The sequence below is a fragment of the Falco cherrug genome, chromosome 8 (genome assembly GCF_023634085.1).
Source record: "Falco cherrug isolate bFalChe1 chromosome 8, bFalChe1.pri, whole genome shotgun sequence".
Taxonomy (NCBI): Eukaryota; Metazoa; Chordata; class Aves; order Falconiformes; family Falconidae; genus Falco; species Falco cherrug.
The window spans coordinates 59,356,158-59,378,208 of record NC_073704.1 but is presented as its reverse complement, the minus strand read 5'-3'; the positions used below and the strand labels follow the sequence as shown (position 1 = coordinate 59,378,208).

Here is a 22,051-nt window from a genome sequence, read left to right as displayed (position 1 = left end):
CGGCGCGGGGTGAGGAAAGCCCGGGAGCGGGGAGTCTGGTCTCACGGCCTGGGGCAGCGGCGGGACGACGGCCCAGTCAGCCCTTCTCCACGGCCGGGCCGACAGGCGAGGGGGCCGTTAAGCACAGCCCCTCCCGCCGCGCCGCCCTGTCAGCCACCGCAGCGCCCCTGGAGAGGGGGCCGTTGTGTCCCCGCCCACGTTTCAACGGCCTCCCTTCAACCAGCCAATCACCTAACACTTCCTGCAACCCTACCAACCAATAATAGCGCTCCACGAAGGGCAGCGCCGTTGGGGCGTGTTTTGAGGCGGGCGGGACGTTGAGCGGCGGTGATGTCAACCAGTCAGAATGCAGGAATGGCGGCGGGGCGGGCGGGCGGATGCGCTGTCCGCCAATGGGAGTGGGAGAGCGAGGTGGGCCGGGGGAGGGGCTGGCGCGGTAGATAGGCGGGTGGCGGCGGCGACGCTGGGCGTGCGGACACGTGACGGAGGTGAGGGCAGCGGCGGGGAGGGGAGGGTGGCTGGGGCCGGGGGCGGCAGCGGTGGCCGGGGGCGCGTGGGGCTGCGGCGGTGCTGGGGGTGAGTGTGCCTGTCCCCCTCCCGGCTCTGACCGTGACTGCCGGGGCGGCTCCGCCACCGCCGGGGTGGGGGAGCGGGGAGTGGGCCGCCCCGGGGCATGCCGGGGGATTGGCGGGGTGAGGCGGCGGGAGCTGGGCCTGGCGGGGGGCGTGCGGCGGGCAGGGCCTAGCGGGGTGCTGCTGGGCATCGGCTGTGGCAGGTGGGGGGGGGGGGGGGGCCGGGCCGACGCCTGGGGTGGGGAGGGCGGTGGGCGCCCGGGGGCGGGGGCAGACGGGGACCCCCGGGGGGCTGGGGGTGTGGGGGCCGTGCCTGGCTAGGGCCTGCGGCGGGGGGCGGGTACGGGGCCACTACCGCCGCCCGCTCGGCCGCCGTAGGCTTCTGAGAGGCCTGGTGGGGAGCGGCGGGTCTTCTGGTAAGTTCTGGGATCTCTGGGTAGGGGAGCGGCTTGTGGCAGGGCTGAGGCTGCAGTGGGGCCGATGGGGCGCTTCGTCTGTCTCCCCCCGCTCCGGGGTGGGATGGGGAGGGAGGCGGGGGTTGGAGGTGGGTGTAGGTTGGCTGTAGTTGGGGTTTTATTTGGCTTCTTGTTCTAATGTCGGCGGCTAACGTGTGGAAATAGCCCTGAGCTCCCTAAAAATGCTCCCTGTGAGTAGGGAGCCTCGCAGAGCCAGAAGAGGAGGTGGGCACAGAGCAGAGCGTGTGGCCTGGTTCGGGCTGTGCAAGGGGAGGTAGAAGTCTCTGGAAAGGGGGAGTTCAGGGTGCAGAACTGGAGGCCCAACAGGTGATGTACAGACGAGGAGACTGCAGCAGCAGGGTTTGAGAATTTGGAGGACTTAAAATATATTTGATTTTTATCACTTGAACATCATTCGTGTTGAGTGTCTTCAAAATAATACATAAATGACATCTTGTTTTTGGCTGAGGATTTTATTGCATGCTTTTAGAACAAAACCCCCTACTGCTTTGAATTAAAGCATACATAGCCTACTGCTTTCTTGTCGGTGCTGACTCTAAAGAGTGAACTTTCACATCCAGTTTTGTGGTTAAGAACTTTCTAGGCTGTCGAAAGGGAAATCCTGCTGGTGATTTGGTTGTGAAGGGAAGCAGACATGTATTAGTAGTAATGGTGAAGGTCCAGAGCTGCTTATTATTGGTGTTAACATAATTAATGTTGCAGCATTTCTGTATAACATAATGGAAAACTCTTTCTGGAACTTATTTAGACTATGTTAGATGTTTGAAAAGTATTACCTAGGAATGTAATGTATTTTTAAATGCAGTATGTTTTCTTGACATTGTTAAATAAGTATAGCTAACACACAGGTTTGATGGGACACTTTACCCACTGTGGTTTGGGTTGTTGAAATACTGCAAGGAGATAGCAGAGCTAATCTAATGTGTGAGATAAGACAGATAAAATACTGGTTAAATATAGGTTGAAATGTGTATCAGAGTGAACCTAGAGCAACATTTGAAATTACTTAAAAAACCTCCTTACTGTTGATTTGGTCATGTTACATGGGCTTACCCAAAACTTAAGAAAACTAGGAAAAGCTTTCAGTTAAACTTTGTGTTTATGTTAAGTCTCAGTATTTCTAGTTTAACACCCCCCCCCCCCCCCCCCCCCCAAAATAAAGGGATACTTAAACAATTCACAGACAGCATCAAAAGCTGTGTAGATGATATAAACTGCTTCCTGCTATCAACTGCCCTCCTAGGAGAGGAAGCTTAACGGAAAACACTCAGAAAGCTTGCAGCTTCTGTTAGATTACCCTCTCACTTGATGTGCTGCAGCACATCGCCCTAAGTAAATAAAAAATCCTTTACTAGAAGTATGCTGTGACTTGTTCTTAGCCTTGCCTTTTACTTCCTTTTCTGGGTTTTCATTTTTCTGCCTTTAGTAGTGATCATGATGGCAGCCTGTTCTTGCTGGAATCCATTCTGTAGCAGGGCAGACTTTGATTAATTTCTAGGCAGAATGGTCTGAAAGATCTTGGGGCACCTCCAGATTTCCCCCCACCTAATGTAATTTTTCTAGCAGCTCATCTGTTTTACGGTCAAAAAGCCTTGCAGTTCTGTCTTTGCCCTCCAAGGACTTCCACTTCTGCAGGAATGATCTCTTTGCTGACAAATGGTACATAGTGGGTTTTTCCCTTACTGTATCTGCGCTGATTTTTGGAAGCTGGCATGTTTGAAATGCTTATTAAAAACAAGCTTTGTTGCTGTCACCTTTCAGACCTGCTATCTTGCCTGGTTTGTGCTTCTTACAACCCAAACAAAAGGCAGATTTTTTTCTGTGGGGCTGTTGAGTTCTCCAGGAGAGGCTTGTTTGGCTAATCCTTTCCAGTAGACTTTCCTCAAATCATACATAGCAGTGTATCCTAGCTGCCCCATCCTTTAAAAAAAAAAAAAGCCAAACCACCCACACAGAGAGCTCCTGCTTCTGACCTGTTTTAAGTAAGGTGGTTTTAGTTGAGCCTTGTCTGCTGTTCATTGAGTTATGATGTTAAAGGTAGAATCTTCATGATGCTGGAAGTTGTCTAGCTGCAGGACAAAGCATTTAAGGGGAAAATGTGTTGTCTGCATCATATTAATTGCTGCATATATATGAACATAATTTTATTATATCCCACTTAGAGGGGTGGTGAGGTAATGTACTGGTTGCTGAAATTCTAGTGTTTGGCCACACAGTTGTTCAGCTTTGCTTTGCAGAGTGTTGACCTCCCAAATCTGCGTCAAGACGGGTCTGTCTTGGACAAGTATGGATGACAGAACTGCACTTGAAACAATGACATTAAGCTGACTGCTGCCAACAGCTTTATTTCCTTTACTTGGCTACTTATTTTATCTTGCAGTATTTTAATTTGTCCTGCTACAACTCTTTTTGCCTTTGCGTGCTGGGTTAGACTGGGATATTGATTCAGGGTTAAAATAACATGGCAAAAGGACTTCGAGCCATCTTAAACCAGCTGCTAGCTCATCATGAGGCTGTGTAAACAGTTACCCTGGCACCGCAGAAGAGCCGTGATGTGGAAGGTAGAGGGATTGTGAGATGTAGAAGAGATTTGTGTTGCTCTTCAGCAGGTCTGACTAAGAAACTAATGGGCTATGAAGTAGGATAGCCAAGCCTTTGCTCAGAAACCATAAAAACTTCGAGATGGAAAATTAGTATCTGTGTGTCTGCCTTTCTGATCTTGTCTCCTTGCATTTTTTGTATTGTGATAAATTCTCTTTTGTGACTTCAAATTTTAATTCCACAATCCTTGACTTGCATGAGGGTGTATTGTGCTTGTTTTTATTGGTGTTTCCACTGTAAATACCATACTGAAATCAAGTTTATGGAATATAGGACTTTGCTAGAAAATTTTGCTCTTCCTATACTTATGTCATTCAGCTGTATTTCAGATGTGGCTGAAATGGAAACCACTGATGCTCATCCAGTTAAATTGCTGAGGTGTAGTCCACATTAAGTGACTTATTTTTAATGAGACTCATTTCATCTGACTGTTAATTCTTAAAAAAAAAAAAAGGGCAGTAAACTAGATAGCCAGTAGCGATCCAGATGTAGTTATACGTTCTGAAGTATGCAGTGTTAAGAACTGGCTTGATGAACCACTCCAATAGATTAGTATCCAAGGAGATGATTAAACTGGTTTTGCAGGCTCTCTTTGACCTGACAGGGGAGTTGCTTTCTAAATGGTATGTTCTGGAAGTACGATAGCAAGAGACTTAAACATCCGTTGTGTGGGCCCTTTCACTGTCTGTCCTTCTCAGAGATGTGTATATTGGAGAGATCGGTGACAACTCTGCTGTATGGGTCAAGTGTTTACAGTGTCATGACAATAATTAAGAACAACTTTCCCCTTTATGCCTAGTAAAAGGGGAATTCTAAATAAAAATAAATCTCTAAAGCTGCATGACTTTTCCTGAAAGCTTTGAGATCCAAATGTAGCAATCACTTAGCCCTGCAAATTAAGAGTGCCTCTTCTATGGCAAGAAGCTGAATCTCACTCCAGTTTGATTTAGTTTTTACTTTATAGGAAGTCTGAGTAGTGTGGCTGTTCCAGGTGTCTGTTTTCAGTGCTCTGCTATAGCTCCTGTACATTCCAGGGGAAAATGCTTTGGCCTTTTTTGACAGCCAGGTGAACAGTCCTTAAATGTCAGCTATAATCTTTCCAGTGTAGAAGCTGACTATGGATGGACACACAGGGAACAAGTGATTTGTTAGCCCGGGCAGTCATGAACTTTCTTCCTGGTTAGTACTTTGGTGTTATCCTGCAGTAGTCTTCCCTTTGCTCCAAGCCATGTGCCAGTGTCTAGAAGTGTCTGCAGACCTTATTTAAAAAAAAAAAAGGCAGATGAAGTTTTAGTCATCTGTGACTTGAAATGTTGTTATGGTGAAAACGAGGTTGCACTGAAGTAGAATGGAGACATTAGAAGCCCTTGCCTATTATGAAAGGGTTCCTTTGTTAAAGGCTTTTGGCAGTTGCATGATCAGAAATACGCTAACCTTTAGAAATATTACACAGTTAAACCTAGAGAAGGGAAGTGCAGGCAGAGTGAAAAAATGGCTAATGATGATAATTGCTTGGAAAGCAGACACTTCAAGGAGAAATCTGGTCATAATGGAGTAGGTGGTTGTGCATCTGAAGGTTAGACTGCATTTTAGTGACTAATTGAACACCTGTAGTTACTAGCAAGTTAAAGCTCCACTGAAAAATGGGTTGATGCCTGTATTCTACAAAACCTCTCTCTCTTCCCCTCCTCTCCCTATCTTCTATTCAGGAATAACAAGATTTACTAGGGCATAATCATGTTTATGTTATGTCCCCAAGGACTGTGTGAAGTGAAGTTTAAACTGTCTCTTCCAGCAGTACATCCATTACAGATAGAAGTAGTTTTTTAAATATCACAAATGTGTGGTTCACTTAAATTAACTCTTCTGAGAACACAATGTCTTTTATTTCTTATCATTTAGTTAGTTTGTATACTGTTACAGTTTAACAGAACAAGGAGCTTGACATGACAACTGGCAGTTGCAGGAGATGCTTCCAGTGTGTACTCAAGGTGTATGAATGGTAGCTTATGTTGAATTTGAGACTGATTTAATATGTAGGAGGTGTCCTAAACAGCTTTCTTTAGGGGTATAAACTTGAGAATCCTGCTTGCCAATGATTATAAAGAGGCAAGGACATGAAACTGGATTAGCTTATCTTCATGGTTTTAGCTTTCTGTTTTTTGGGCGGGGGGAAGCTTGCTTGGGAACTTGAACAGATATGTCTACCTCAAAATGAGGTTCAACGAGGCCTCAAATTCAGACAGAGCATTAACTGATAAATGTAGACCTACAGGGTAGATACCTGTGGTTGTATCAGGAGCACAGGTGTGCAGAGTGGCATGGCTTCTGCCCCTGCTCTGTGTGTCACTGGAAGAATTGTCTGGTTTAGCTAGGATGTTTTGCCAGAAGCATTTCTGGATCAACCTTGCCTGTAATATGAGGCTGTGTGGCTTTGCCGCTTTGTGCTAGCATTTACCAAAGTCCATTTGCTGCTGCCAAATATTACCAAAGTGGTGTAGTTGAGGTGGGATTGTGAAGTAGGTGATTGTTACATACGGAGTTAGTACTGTCATGAATGTTAGGGGGTATGATTTAATTCTTTCACCAAAATTTACTGCTTTTTGTCTAGTGGTAAGATTACTTAAGGGATTACTTGCATGCTAAATCACTAATATCCTTTGCTTAGGTGGAGGTATGCAGAAACTCCTTTTAGAAGGAGAGGAGAGAATTGGCTTGTTTTTCATCTTGCTATATTTTTAAGTGTAATTTCCTTTTATCACTTTCCAAATCACCCGATATAATTTGAAAGCAGTTATACAACTTGCGGTAAAATCTTCCTGAATTTAGGTCTGTTAAAAATGTATTTGGTGAGATCCTGTTGGTAAGACAAAATTCAACCCTTCCCTTGGAAAGATGTGTCCTTGTGCCATCTCATCTGTAGTTGCTTCAGTCACACAGGATGCATCCAGAGGTGTAAAAGGTCACTTCTGAATGAAGTTTCAGGCTCTTGTTTTCTGTACACTTTTTATGCTGGTGGGCACGAGTTTATTCAGAGAACATGCTATCTCTGCAAGAGGAACTTGAACTTCCAAGGGTACTTTTCATTCCTTGGTTTTGTATTGTGGTTCCCACCTTAGTAATGAGAGTTATGAGCTGTTCTGAGGTCTACAACTGTTTCAGATTTTGGCTGTATACTGTGCATTAAGCAGACAAGCTTTGCTGGTATATAACAACTTGAAAGGTTTTGTCAGCTGTTGGTGCTGTGAGTGGTGTCCTTTGGCTCAGAAGTGTTGCAGTGCATTTGCCCCCAGCTGCGAGGGGGCGGGTTCTGAGCATGCATTTAGACAATAATCCTCAAGGCCATAGCTATTGTTAGAAGACTGGCTACAATTGCATGTTGCTGTAGTGGCAAACTCTACATGATCTCAGCACAAGTTTTTAAAATACAGTTTTGCTGTAGTTCTAAAACATCCCTTCTGTTACTAGAAGTTAATGAATAGTCTAAGAACCGTAGATCTGGTATGCAGTGTAGTTTTGGAGTACTGGATAGTGCTGATAAGCCTTTAAGACTGTAAATTCTTTTATTGCCTAAACACGCTTTGGAAAGTTGAAAGTTTGTTTTCTAGCATGATCTTATGCCCCTACAGGCACTATTAGCTTTGCTTGAGTTATGTTTGTAAGTCTCTACAGGGCTGCAGCCTGAGGCAGGAGTGTAAGGGAACGAGGGGATATTTGGTTTTATACTTACTTTCAAAAAAGTGTTAGTCTCAGTTACAGTTCTGGTTTTGGAAGAAAAATTTTGAATGTGATTCAAAGGAGAAGAGGTGAGCAAGGCACAGGTTGTTTTTGTGGGGTTGGTTTTTTGAGCACATGAAACTGAGTAGCGTGTTAGGAGTGTTGGCTTTTCTGTCAGCGTAAAGGTGCAGTGATCTTGAAGTTTTCCTAGCAAGAAAATCAAATTGAAACCCATTTAACTTAAAAGATCTTTTAAGCTACAGCTCACCGATGTCTGCCATATTTTAGCTGTGACAATGTGCTGGGCACTTGATAAATCAGTTGAAGTGTGATATTTTAATTCTGTAAAGCCTCAGTTAACGTATACTCTTTTTCTTTGGTTGTCCTGTTTAATTAGGAGTCGGAATTGGGGAATGAAACCAGCTGTCTGCTAAATAGCAAAATTTTCTCCTGGGTCTACCATAGTAGCCTCAACTGCTTATAGATATCTGCCAGTAGTATCGGTGACTGTTGGCAGTAGTTCCAGAATAAAACCTCGGGAAGGGGACTGGGGAATGAAAATGCTAGTGTCACACACTTGAAAGGACAAAAAAAATTATTAAACAGGAGATGGAAGCTTGCTTACTCCATAGCTAATTGTATTTCAGTTCCCAGACTGAATGGAAACTTCAGTTTCTGCATGATGTATGTAAAGCCCTTCATAAGAAAGAAAGGGGTGTTCTGTTGAGGCTTTTGCTGTTACATGGGTTGGGGTGTTGTGTACATGTCTGCTGTTCTGCTTGTGGTCTGTGGCAGTGTAAGAACAAAATTATGGCACTTCTGCAGCATGATCTGCAGAACTTGCACATGGTCCTCCACTCAGTTATCTGTTTTGTATTAAATGCTTTGTTGTATTCCTCTCCAGCTTTTAGAACTGTCCCAACCAGTCAGATGCAGGAAATAACAGATTGCACTTTTCTTTCAGTGGTATGATTAGTCACTTCACCTGTTGTCTTGGATGCTCGGTTTTGAACCAAGAAGCAATGCTTTGCTCTGTGTGCAGTGCTGGCTTGACCTCTTTGCCCTGTCTTATTTATTCAGATCATGGAGCTGAAATGGCTGATGTACGTGACCCTGCTAGCTCTTGGGACTCTTGTTGTCCAGGCACATGACATGGATGATGACAATGATGGTGATGATGTAGTTGATATCGAGGATGACTTGGATGATGGCATTGAGGAGGTAGAAGAGGCAAAGCCTGAAACAAGCACTCCTCCTCCAAGTCCAAAGGTTTGGCATGGAACTTCTTTTAAAAGTTGAATTACTGCTTGTGTTGTGGATAATGGTAGCCTGATCAGAGTTGCCTTTGCTTTGCTAACATGTAATATTTTGCAATGTTATTAAAGATGTTATCTGGGAGTAAGGCTTGGAATTAGGCTTATCTGCGTTGCTCCTATTTTCATGTCCCCCGTGTTCTTCCTGAAGAGTTAGATCCACCCTTGAAATCTGTGTTGTGTTTATGAGGAGTTAATGCTAATGTTTCTAGCTAGTTATATACTTTAATTTTAAGAGCACAGTGGCTTGGCACAAGCAGCAATATTTATGTAACTTCTGTATTATGCTGCAAGGGTGTCCCAGGTAAGCTCTGCTTGAGTCTAGAGGGGGAATGTGAGCTGTCTATGCCTGTATTTCTTTAGGGTAGAGAATGTGCCTTGAAAGGTGCATAAATGCCCCTCTTTTCCAATAGGTTACCTACAGGCCCCCAGTCCCAACCGGTGAGGTGTATTTTGCAGAATCCTTTGATAAAGGAACTCTGGATGGGTGAGTATAATCTGAAGAATGATTCAGTATAGCAAATGATTAAAAACTTTGGTGAAAGGCGATGAAACCCTCTCTACAGCTTGTGTTAGTCAAAATTGCATCAAAGGGCAGTGGTTGGTAAGGATTAACGACAGTCACAGTATGAGGCTGGCTGTTAGTGCTAAGCTAAACTAGTATTTCCTTAAGTTGTAGTAAAAGGGGGAGGTGAGCTATACATATGTAATGTTCTAATCCTCATCTGACTTCCCTCATGTGATGTGAAGCTATTTTTTTTACAAGAGTAAGACGCTGAGGCCGTAATCCTACTTTGGGGGTGGGGTGGGAAGCGGCAAACGCAGAAGACTTTGCAAGGTTAGGGTTGGAATGCAGGGGATCAAGACACTGGGGTATAGTCATAGGACAGCAAGGGCTGCCTTGTCTTAAGGGCACGATTTTTAGTGTCTGTGTGAAAGTCTGGATTTCTAACCACTGGATGTTGGTCTTGCAGATGGATCCTTTCCAGAGCCAAAAAAGATGATACAGATGATGAGATTGCCAAATACGATGGTGAGTCCAGTCCAGGTTTTGGTGATAGATGTTTCTGATCTCTTTTTTTGTCATATCTGAAGAAGAGGTATAAGCCTTTGTTTTCCTGTTTCCCAGTTAAAATTATATTCAATGAAGAAAATGGGAGAGATGTTTATATACCTGGTTAACAATATAAAGTGTGGTTCTGATTTAGACAAAGTATCTACTTGGAGACTTTAAAAGAATATTTAGCGAAGATGTTATGCTAATAACTTGGTAAGGTACCCTGCTGGGCTGTTATTGCAGAACACTGGCTATCTTGCTCAAAATTGGGCTAAACAAAGACTGTCTTGAACAAGTTTTGATAATGTTTGGTTAATTTCTCTCCAGGTAAATGGGAAGTCCAAGACATGAAGGACACTAAGCTTCCAGGAGACAAAGGGCTTGTATTGGTGACCCGAGCCAAGCACCATGCAATTTCGTCAAAACTTTCAAAGCCTTTTGTGTTTGATACCAAGCCCCTTATTATACAGTAAGTAAAGGATAACTTAGTGTTCTGTTATTTCAAGGGTGACATGATAGCAGGGGGAGGTTAATTCCATAACTGAGCTTTTGTTGACTGGGGGTCTAGATGACACAAGATGCTGTAACCTATTATTATGCTGTTTTAAGTAAGTGTAAAATCGCAACCTGTGTTCCCAGAGTGGGAAGTCAGGAACAGCATGGGTCCCTCTGAAGCCTGAAAAGGAAAGAAGCCTATGAAAACCAGACTTGGTAACCTGTCTTGGGACTTCAGTTCACTTGACTTAATTGTAGCAACAAGGTCAGGCAACTGACTTTTGTACTGCTAATTGTGGAAGTCCTTGTCCTTTTGAACAAAGGCTGGTCTGTATGTAGGTCAGTGTACTTCTTTATGCAGTAAACTGCCCCATTTCCAAGGTAGAGTGGACAGAGTGGTGAAGACACACTTATTTCCTCCTCTCTTTGTTTTGGTTCATCTGTCGTGGAAGATGAACAGCTTTCCTTGGCCTGTTTGGCCATGACTGATGTAGAATAATCTTCTTGCATGTATGTTACACTAGCAAGTCAGGAAGGAGAAAAAAAAATCATTCAGTGAGAACAGTTGAATTGTGGATAATCTACTTTATCAGTTTTAAACAAAGAGTAAACTAATTCACATGTATTTGCACAAGATAATGAATTGGTCACTTTGCTTTGCATGACTGTTTAGTTTTGGCTCAAGAGGCAAGGCTAAAAATAAATCCCAGTGGTCATCCACTCCAGCTGCTGGCACTGAGAGAGGCCGAAGCATAATTAGGCTATTCCTGACAGTTGTTTTGCCATTTTCAGACTCCTTGGCATCCTTGGATATACTGTTGTATGCTTATAACCATAAAGGGGCTTCTCCTAGAATCTAATTGTTGCTGTTCAGTTAATCTTGCAAATGGAGTTGTCTGTCTGCCATAGTAGTTGTGGGAAAAATAATGGGCTTGCCTTAATCTCTGTTGCAGTGTCTTACATACTAGAAAGCTTTTTCTTCCTTCTCTCTACTATCTAGATCATAATCTTCTAGACCAGCATTCAATTCCTTTATTTTTTTTCTGTCAGGTGAAGTCTTCAAAATCTTCAATTTTTCTTGTTTCTCAGGCCCTTATGAATATTTGCTTAGTCCTTAAAAGTGCAGCATGTGTTTTTAATGTTTACTGGGCATGTGATTTAAAGCAAACAACAAAAAATTCCTGTTCTTTAACTTGTACTTGAAAATTGCAATTGTGTATTACAGAAGTAATTTTTCCTCATGTATAACATGTTCTCCCATTCTGTGTGTGAAACTAAAATTAGGTATGAAGTAAACTTCCAAAATGGAATAGAGTGTGGTGGGGCCTATGTGAAATTGCTTTCCAAAACCCCTGAATTGAACCTGGTGAGTAATGCTGCTACTTTGAGTATTAGCTGTGAAAGAAAGCTTTTTCATTTTGCTTCTTCCTGAAGAAGCCTCTTTGGTAAAGGCAGCGGGGCACATCTAGGGCTTGATTGCCGGAGTGCTTTGAACTCGGCAGTTCCTACTATTTTCAGTTGGAGAGGATAAGTGCTGAAATTTTCTGGCCTCTTGAGTGAAAACTCTGGAGTTCCTTACTAGCTGAGTAGTTCTAGACATTTGCTAAAGTCTTCAGACTTGAGATTTCCTTAGGTTCTAGGACGAAAGAAAGCCTTATGTCAAAAGCAGCCAGTGTACGATAAGAAACTTTCTTGGGAAGTTGTTGTGCAGAAGCAAGATTCCGTTTCATCTTCTAAAACAGACTAATGCAAATGACTAAAAATACACCTTGCTTTTATTGCTGTGCTTTTGACATCTGAAGCCACTTGTGAGTGAGTTTTTAAAAAAAGACTGGAGGTTGGACTTGATATAACTTTATATGTTCAGCTGCATAAACAAGCTATATAGAACAGTGTGCTTCATGAGCGACCCTTGAATGCGTTGTCTTAAGTGTGGTGAATGGAAGAGACCATGCTACAGCTCCTAAGGATTAAGAATAATTTTCTTTCCTCTCAGTCATATACCTACCTAAAGTGGTTTAGCCTATTCAGACAAAGCTTAACTGCAGGGTCACCTTGCATAGGCTTTTGTAGCCTGTGGGTTTTGTTTAGCCAATAGACTTCATAGGAAATACTTTTATGACTTGTTACTCATCCTTCTCCTTCTGCAGTCGTGTTGGAGTTGTATTACTAATATAGATTCCAACGTACTAAAACCCAAAAAAAACACCACCCAAAAGACGACTTGGTTGTCTAACCAGTTTCATATGTGCATTGAATTTTAAGATCACATTAGCAAGAATGAGTGGACTTGCTTGCAGTGTTCAATAGTGAGTTTACATCCAGTTAGTGCTCAGATTGAGACAGTACCCCAGTTTATAAATGTAAACTAAATACAACTTGGCCTCATTTCTAATGCTGGTTATCACTTCGTATGAAAGAAACTCACTGGACTAGCTAGTCATTCATTATTACTGGTAACTGATACTTCTATGTTGATAGCTTTTAAAATCCTTTATTGTAATGGAGAGATATACTTAACATTGTGGTTGTTACTTATACTTACCTCTTTGATAACACTGTTATGTTTGATAAAGCTGTTGCTTTCCATCTGGGAAGTAGAGACCAAAGGTACAAAAATCAAATAGCTGGGATAATTCTGGTGTTTTTTTCTAGAGGCTTGTATTCATCATCAAGTCAGTGAAGTAACCACACTAAAGCCTGTATATCAAAGTTGTAGAATGATTTCTAATTAATTAGGAGTTCTTATGCCAGGCAGTGACTTAAGTTATATTTCAAAATAAGGTAATGAAGTTCTGCATTGTTTTTAAAGGATCAGTTCCATGACAAAACTCCATATACAATCATGTTCGGCCCTGACAAATGTGGAGAGGATTATAAATTGCACTTCATCTTCCGGCACAAAAACCCAAAGACTGGCAAATATGAGGAGAAGCATGCAAAGCGTCCAGATGCAGACCTGAAGACTTACTTTACTGATAAGAAGACCCATCTGTATACTCTAGGTATGGTGACTGTTAACTATGCATGTTAATTTACTACTGTGTTTCCTGAATTAAAAGCTCATAAAACGAGCCGTATGAACAACTGAATATTTGTGTCAACACACCATACAACTAAAAACCATTTGAAAGCTCTGAATGCAAAACCTAGTCTTATTATATATACAAAGGCTTATTTTTTTCCTTGCAAGAAGTCTTGATTTGTGTAAGAAAGGTCATGAGAACTGAATTTCAGAGCAGTCGTGAGTAACCTGATATCCTAAGTATATCCAAAATAATTATCAGCACTTATAAACTGCTTGAATGCTGCCCCCTAGTAATGTGGGGTGTACTAGGCTTTAGATTTAGAGGTATAGTTTGTTGTTTTGTGGTTTGTTTGGTTTTTTTTTTCCCCCTTGCTACTTTCATAGTACCAAACAAAACTCGGTGGTTCTTGGAAGTACAGTGTCTGGTCTGGTATATTAGCTGTGACTAAAAACTTTCAAGGAGTACGCAGGAGGATCTCTCTAGCTTATCCTACTAAGGCAGCAATGAATAAAGGAGTGAGATTAAAATCCTGTGAGTCAGTAGCAGGGAGTCCTGTTTTTGAGTAGAACATGAATACATACATTCTTACTACTAAAGCAATACCTACTGTGTCAAAGTCAACTTGCTGTGGTAATTGGTAAATTGCTCCACAAGCATCTCTGTGCTTAGCATATTTAAAGTAGGGCTCCTGCAATGAGTCGTCTTTTTCACAAGGTGATATGTGTGGTACATCATCACTAGTTATACTTTGGCGTAAGGATAAATGTTCTTAATTCTTTAAAATGGTTGCAGTGTAGGTGATAGCTTGGATTGGTGAAGTTTTAGTTGTACAGTGGGGATGAGTGATGCTTTGTCATATATGTAATGGCTACATCAACTTTTTTCCTTACAGTCTTGAATCCTGATAATAGTTTTGAAATACTGGTTGATCAAACAGTTGTCAACAGTGGGAATTTGCTAAATGATATGTCTCCTCCTGTGAATCCACCCCGAGAGATTGAGGACCCAAATGACCAGAAGCCTGAGGACTGGGATGAAAGACCAAAAATCCCGGACCCGGATGCTGTTAAACCAGATGACTGGTAAGCTGTTGGAGGGGTGGAATTGGGGGAAGCCTTAGTGTGAAGTTTGGTCCTGATGAAAAAGTCTTTCTCAGATGACTTACAGAAAGGTTTGGGTCTCACCCTTGTAATCAAAACTCAGTTTATGGATCTGAGCAGCAGTTTGGGACAAAGGCAGACAGGATCCATGTCCTCTGGGAATTACTGTTTAGTGTGCTGGCCACAGATAAAGGTTTAATTGAAATGGCTATACTAGCTGATGTTCTCATCCTTAATGAGATCAAAAGATGAGCTGCAGAAGGTATAACTGTAAGATGTTTGTGTAATGCATAGTTACAAGTGACTGAAATATCAGACATCCTAAATCAGAAACTGATACTGGGTTTCTGTCTTTGAACCAATGCCTTGTGAACCATAGACTCAATTTCAGGCTCAAATGCATGTTTGCAGTGACTATGAAGCTAAGGGCATATTATAGCAAATCCCCTTCTAGGTTGGTGTTAAAAACTAAGTGGTATTACCTTATAGTTGGTGCTATGACTGTGCCGTGCGGCACGTGTAGGTAAGAGATCACAAGGCAATTCTGTTCTGAAATCAGGGCAGGTGTAACACCGTATCAGAAGCAAACCTGGCTGGCTGTCTAGATCAGCAGGCTTGTTCAGAGTCTGTAGAATCATGCCTTGGGGTTAAGAACTTCTGCGTGTTGTGTGTGTTAATACACAATATTCTCTTCCAAAGGGATGAGGATGCTCCTGCAAAGATTGCAGATGAAAATGCTGTGAAACCAGAAGGCTGGCTAGATGATGAGCCAGAATACGTAGCTGACCCTGATGCTGAGAAGCCTGAAGATTGGTACGTTTACTGCCTGTTACAAATGACAGCAAGTATTTTGTGGCTTTAGTACTGGCTTTTACATGGAACAATGAACAAGCTATTGTTATACTTGCCAACAAAGTTACTGATTCAAGTTATCTTGCTTCAGAAGAAGGCAAAGCTGGTCTGAGGGGTCTTGTTCTATTGTGTTCACCTGCATACTTTTCAACTCTCTTGCGGCTGTAAGCTGAACAGGGCAGAGGGATGGTCATCTTGCAGTTGCATCTTACTTTGAAGGGGTGGTGGGGAAGGCTGTGCTCAGGGACTGGCTTCTGTGCTTCCAAGTTACTAGAAATCCTCATTCCTTCTGTAGTGTCTTTATTGACAGACCTGTGCTGTACAAAGTTTCAGTATCTCTGTTTAATGGTAGGAATTTTTAATTTTCCCAGAAATCAGACATTGTCTAAATCTTATTCTGTATAAAGGCAAGGGGTGGACTTAAACGGATTTCCTTTTTTAGGGATGAGGATATGGATGGTGAATGGGAGGCACCTCAGATTGCAAATCCTAAATGTGAGACAGCCCCTGGCTGTGGTACCTGGCAGCGTCCAATGATTGACAATCCAAACTACAAAGGCAAATGGAAGCCTCCTATGATTGATAACGTGAACTATCAGGTTGGTGTTTTCACTGCTTAAACTGCAGGCCAGTGCAGCATTTTTCTTACAAAAAGCAGAATGATTTAGATTCAGCAGATATAATTAAGAATACAGATACTGTCAGGATTGTACTGTGTTTCAAGTGGACAGATTCCAAGTGCTTTCTTACTTGGCTTCACTTCTTTGTAGTGCAGATGAAAATTGATTCCCCAAATCTGACAGATTTTACCTGTCGACGTTGTAATTAAGAGCAATGGATTGGTCTTTCTCAGTTTGAAATGGGCTGAAAACTGAAAATTGTATTATAGCAGGTAGGGCTGAATGTTTTTTGTCTTTCCTAGGGTATATGGAAACCTAGGAAGATCCCAAATCCAGATTTCTTTGAAGACTTGGAACCTTTCAAGATGACTCCCTTCAGTGCTGTGGGACTTGAATTATGGTCAATGACTTCTGACATTTTTTTTGACAATTTTATCATCTGTACTGAAAGAGCTGTGGCTGATGACTGGGCCACTGATGGATGGGGACTGAAAAAGGCAGCGGATGGTGCTGCAGAGGTGAGAAAGAAAGGGTTAATTATGTGCTCCTGACTGGAACAGTGGGAGCGTTGCTGCTGTTCTCTCGTACAGTTTTTATCAATACATATATAGACCTGTATGTACCAAGGTTAGGAGTTACGCTAAACAAGACTGGAACCTCGAATCCTAATTATAATATGGTAACAGCTGCTATAAGTTGCAAGTAAGTATTTATTGCTTTTCTGTGAGGTTTTTGCTCTGAAAATTGGACTGCTAACTTTAGCCTAGTTCTTAATTTTTAAACTACGGAAAAAGTACTTGTGCGGGTTAGCTTTAATTTTTTTGAGGTATGAAACAAAGTTCAAAGTGGCAAAAAGCTTATTTGAAAATTCTGTAGCTTAAATGTAACTCCTACAACTTGCTTTATGGGGTGAAATTTCACAGTTCTTCTTATGTTACAGCCTGGTGTTGTGGGTCAGATGATGGCAGCTGCTGAAGAGCGTCCCTGGCTTTGGGTAGTCTACATCCTCACTGTGGCTTTGCCAGTATTTCTTGTTGTCCTTTTCTGCTGTTCTGGGAAGGTATGCATTTCCTCTGATAATCAGTATAATCTTTAAAAAGAGGTTGAGCAAAATGTGCCTTAATATCACAAATAATTGCCTGGTTTTGACAGGTTGAGGTTTTTTTGGGTTTTTTGTTTGTGATTTTTTTTCTTTTTTTTAGAAACAGCCAAGTGCTGCAGAATACAAAAAGACTGATGCTCCTCAGCCTGATGTGATGGATGAGGAGAAAGAAGAAGAAAAAGACAAAGGGGACAAGGAAGAGGAGGAGGAGGAGGAAGAGGAAGCAAATGAGGAAAAGTTAGGTAGGTAAACTAGATAACCCTGAAAACGATTGAGTTTTCTCTCTGATAGAGTAAAACAGCAGGATTAGCAGATGTGGAGAAAGCCAATGGTGAACTGAAGATAAGTCAGAAATGAGAATTAACTATTTCTTCTGTTTCACGTAGAAGAGAAGCAGAAAAGTGATGCTGATTTAGGAAGTGCTAGTCAAGAGGAGGAGGAAGAGGAGGAGGAAGAGGACAGGAAACCTGCATCAGAGGTAAGAGTGTGTAATCTGAGGGTAGTCTTGTGCATTTTTTTTCCTTATGTCATGTAGAACAAACCTTACTGAAGTGTTAGAAGTTAACCTGGCTCATCTGATACTCCCTCCCAGTGTCAGAACTTTGGAAAACGTAGTCACCCTACAGAATAGGAATTGCTGTGGCCAACTTCAGCAGAGCAGGGCACCTTGCTAAGGGCACTGCCATAGACCCCGCGTTGTCAGAGGAGTGGGATTGTGTGGAACAAGTAGTCTTGAGGCAAAAGGCTTATTCAGCTTTGCCAGGGTGTGACCTCTTATGTGCTCCACACTGACATAATGGCTGACTTAACTTCAAGCAACACTCCATCCATTTTCAAAGGGATTCTCACAGCAGCTGTTGAGTACTCTCAGCAAATATTGTACATCCACTGTGAAAACAAGAGTATCCGTTTGCCATGTGTAGAAACGAAGGGTAGTAACAGCACTAGGTCCTGTCAAAAATGATAACCTAATGAGAAGTGAAAGTAGATTATCTGTAGGTTTGCTCAACATAGTTAAGGGTGGTATTAGATTTTTTCTTCTTGTTTACACAAATTACTTTCTTGCAGGAGGAAGAAACTGTGAATAGATCACCCAGAAACAGAAAGCCAAGGAAAGATTGAAAAAAGTCATAAGAACTTGATCTGTGATTTTTTTTTTTTTTTTTTTTTCAAACACGGTTCTGGGAGAGGACCTTGGACACCTTACATTGAAACTTGGACAAACCTCAAGATTTCACCATCCACAGGTTCCAGTCACTATCCAATGTAATGGAGTGTCTAGCAGTAAAATATTTGCAATCATATGTTTTAAAGAACATCATTCCTGTAGAAAGAATGCATTTAATATAATGGGCTGTGGATTTTGGAATGTAACATAACTAACCTTTTCACTTTTGGTTTTAAATATTTTCTGGTTTTAAGTAGATTGGTAGAACTTTTCCAGTCTCAAACCTTGGCTTAATTTAATATATTAATTAGTGAAAAGTAACAATCTTGAAAGTGCTAGGTGATAAAAATGCAGTTTTATAACTAGTTTTTTTTACAAATATGTAAATTCCTAAATGCATCAATGTCTTTATATCCCTTAAAATTTGGTAATTCTTTAAAGAAAAAGTTGTCAATGTATTTGACAACCCCTTTGTCCTCAAAGGAAAAGAAAACTCGGGGGGGCTGTATGGAGAAACCAGTAGTGAAACTAATCAATCAACTTCATTCTTTTGGGGGGAGGGGAAAGAAGAAGGGGTAGAAGGAAGGGGTTACCCAGTCTATAAAATATGCATACTGTCCATGGCTAAAGCCCTGTTAAGTGTTGACAAATGATCTGGGATTTGGAGTGGGTCATCTTAATGTGGCATTTAATCCTGCAGACCTTGCAGATAATGGATTTTGTTAGTTCTTGAACTATTTTTGTAGAGCTAATGGGTTGAGGGGGGGTTAGACTACTTCCCCTTTCCCCCTCTGTTCGGCCACTGATGCTTTCCTTTCTCTGACTATACAGCTTTTTCTGAGTGCAGCTTTGCCTCAGTTGCTGAAGCGCTTCATGTTCAGCTCATTGTTGAACTCTCTATTTTTATAGCTAGACCTACTCCTTTCCAGGGTCCAAACACTGGATAGGACAGTGTCCCATATCCTCTCACTGTTATCACTGTATGTCTACTCCTGTAGAAATGGGGGGGGGGGGGGTAGTCAGGCAGACAAGTTGAACTAAGTATTTGTTAAGAAAAAAAGGCAACAAAAAAACCAGACAGCCAAGATGTCAGTATTGTAGGTGGGGAAGGAGCATGTGGAATATCTGAACTGGTATGTGAAACTGTTTAAGTCTTTTATCTGCTCTTCATGTAAAAAATGCATCCTAAATTATATTGTGAATATTAGGGAGTTCCAAATCCAGCTGAATAAATTTTTTTAAAAGTGTTGAGTCTACCATACTATACTGTTTCAAACACTTCTGTTTGTTTTTTTGTGTGGAATGCAGGTGACCACTACAAGAGCATACCTCTGAGGGTGAAATCTATGTAACTTCATTACACTGTACCAAATATGTTGGCATTTGGATGTCTATATAGATAAACTTGCCTTTGTTTAGAGTGAAATTAAATGTCCTGAAATTACTCTTCTTGCACTGAATTTAAACACTCCAGTGTTGTTTGGTCATAGCATAGGTATAGTGTGGGGAATAATTCCCGGGGGTAGGGGAGGGAAGAGTGTTCCAATTACCTTGCAAACAATCCAACCAGTTACTAGAAGACTTGTTTTTTGGGGTTTTTTGTAAAACACCTTTTGCTGCCTGTTCTTACGTTGTATCCCTTGGTTGTTGTGTTTGCATTTGTGATCATGATTATTTCATAGCAGGATTTCTTGATCTTTCTGCAGTGTGCAAATAAACTATTGTAAGCAAGATACTGGAAGTAATTTCAAGACTTCTGTTGGGAGCTATTGCATGTTTAGAATGCCTTTGCCTGTTTGAATACCTGGTAAATACTGCTCCTTATTGCAAAAATAGCTTATACTCTGACATGGAAGATGTCATAGCTTAAGCATTGCTACTAGCTTGTTCTCAGGACTGTATTTTTATCAAGGAGCAGCTGCTATTTATGACTCTCAGTCCTTTGAGATGAAGTATATGTAAATGGTTTCAAAATGTTAGCTGAGTTGAGCACAACATAAAAATCTATTAACCTAATGTTTTTTATCTTAATATGCAAATTGCCTTAAATTCCTGAACAATTCATGTGCATACATGTTCTTTCAAAGCATCAAAAGTGAATATAATACTATTTAAAAGCTGATAGCAGATCTTATATTAAAGCTAACTGTAAATCTACATTTGCTTCTGCTAAATCTCCTGAAAAGGTCTCCTGTCTGTCTGCATGTTATGGCTTTTTTTGATACCATAGTGTATGCTTATTAAGTAATCACTACAATAAATGAAGACTTTCCAAAATGGATAGACAACTCAAGTTACTCTTTATCGTGCTTTCTGAATTGGGTGGCTCAGTTAAACTTCAGAATCACTCTTATTTTTAAAGCCTTGGAGGAAAAAAAAAATAGTTGTTTTTCCTTCATAATTCTAAAGAGTAGCTGTGTTTCTTGAAGTACTAAAGTACTTGTGAAATAGGTTTGGAACTGGTAAACGTACCTAAAGGTGGTTTTGGGTCTTCTGTGCCTATGCACCCAGGAGTGGCAGCTTCTGACGAGGGTGCTCTGCTTAATGTGCTGTGTCTGAAGGTGCTGGTGGGTGTTAGATTGAGAGGGTGAATCAAAACAAAATCCTCAGCGAGTAGGTGCAGGCAGGGTCTGAAACACAGGGCAGCAGGAATGCTGAAAGGAGTTTTTCTGCTGGAGCTGGTGCTTGATAAAGGGAGTTGCTGAGGATGCAGCAGTGCTGGGTGTGATTGAGCCTTTCTCCGCTGGGCTAACGGAATTACGGCAGCGTGAGGCTGTGACCTGTGCAGTGTGCCAAGTGTCTGGATGGAGGCTGACCCCAGGGCCCAAGGAGAGCCTTGCAAGGTGCTCGCTGCTGGTGGATGTACATTTTCATGGTTCCTCTCTTGCTCTTTCTTTACTCCTTCCTCGAAAGAAGTGGTCTGCTTTAGGCTGTGGTTACTCTCTCCATCTATAACTGTTCCACAGTTACTGCTACTATTACCTCATGGTTTCAAAAAGTTGTGGGTTCTTTGTGGTTTGTGTGGTTTTTGTTTCCCACCCCCCCCAGTGTTGCTGAACAAGGATGTAACCTCATTTGCAGAAAAGACCTGTCCATTTCAAAAAGGTACATGTAAGTGTAACTCAGAAAAGTATGTAAAAAACCTAATCAATAAAAAGACATAACTCCATTCAGCTTTCTTAGTCTAATTAGCAAAACCAACTAGGTCTTCATCGCTGGTGGCTGGCTGGCAGTGAACGGAGCGGGTCGGCCTGGGAATCAGCTTCGGCACGTGAGGAAGAGGAGGCGACAGCGTCCCGCCCCCAGGAGGCCGTGGGTCGCTTCCCCCTTCGATACAGGCCGTCCCCGCCCGCCGCCGCCCGGTAAGGTCGCCCTCGGACCCGACAGCTGCCCCTGGCGCTGCCCGGGACCCTGCCGGCCGCTGAGGTGAGCCCGGCCCGGGCTGCCGCTGCTCACCCCTCCCTGTCAATCACCCTTGGCTCCGCCTTCCGGCGCGCCTGAATGGCTGCGCCGCTGCCCCGCCCCCTCTGCCCGTGCCTTTTAAACGCACCGAAGGCCGCCGCCGGAGAGCCGCCCTCCCCGCCCACGCCTCCGCTGCTGCCTTTGCGGTTTCGCGCCTTTCTATTGGCTCGGAGAGATGTCCCTCAGGGCTCGTGACGCTGTACGCGACGTGACGTAGACCACCACCCAGGAAGCTCCGCCCACTTAGTCTCAACTCGGCTCTTGAGGGGAAAAACAATTTCAAGATGGCGGCGGCGCGGATAACAATGGGGAGTCGGGGGTTCGGGCCGGCCCGCGTTTGAGAGCGGCGGCCGCCAGGCCGCACCGCGCCGGGGGGGAGCGGAGCGGGCTCCTGCCGGGCCCCGGGGGTGGTGGGCAACGGCCGCCGGGCAGGGCTGAGGGAGGGGGGAGAGCGAAGCGGCACCGGCCTCGGGGGAGAAGGAGGAAG

At 42.8% G+C, this 22,051-nt stretch overlaps 1 protein-coding gene across 3 annotated transcripts; it reads left to right on the top strand.

Moving 5' to 3' along the window:
- Positions 1–417: 417 nt before the first annotated feature.
- Positions 418–20,383, top strand: CANX (calnexin). 3 transcript variants are annotated; one of them, XM_055718222.1, is made up of 15 exons: positions 418–488; positions 8,447–8,635; positions 9,093–9,166; positions 9,654–9,712; positions 10,064–10,205; positions 11,516–11,597; positions 13,044–13,236; positions 14,153–14,342; positions 15,060–15,173; positions 15,655–15,811; positions 16,135–16,350; positions 16,773–16,892; positions 17,035–17,176; positions 17,321–17,412; positions 18,003–20,383. In XM_055718222.1, the coding sequence occupies exons 2-15, from the start codon at positions 8,450–8,452 to the stop codon at positions 18,054–18,056; spliced, it is 1,821 nt and encodes a 606-aa protein (XP_055574197.1). In that variant the 5' UTR covers positions 418–488; positions 8,447–8,449; the 3' UTR covers positions 18,057–20,383. The 3 variants fall into 3 exon arrangements, with proteins under 3 accessions (XP_055574197.1, XP_055574198.1, XP_055574196.1); XM_055718223.1 differs by lacking the exon at positions 418–488 and adding an exon at positions 554–576; XM_055718221.1 differs by lacking the exon at positions 418–488 and adding an exon at positions 968–988.
- Positions 20,384–22,051: the final 1,668 nt, after the last annotated feature.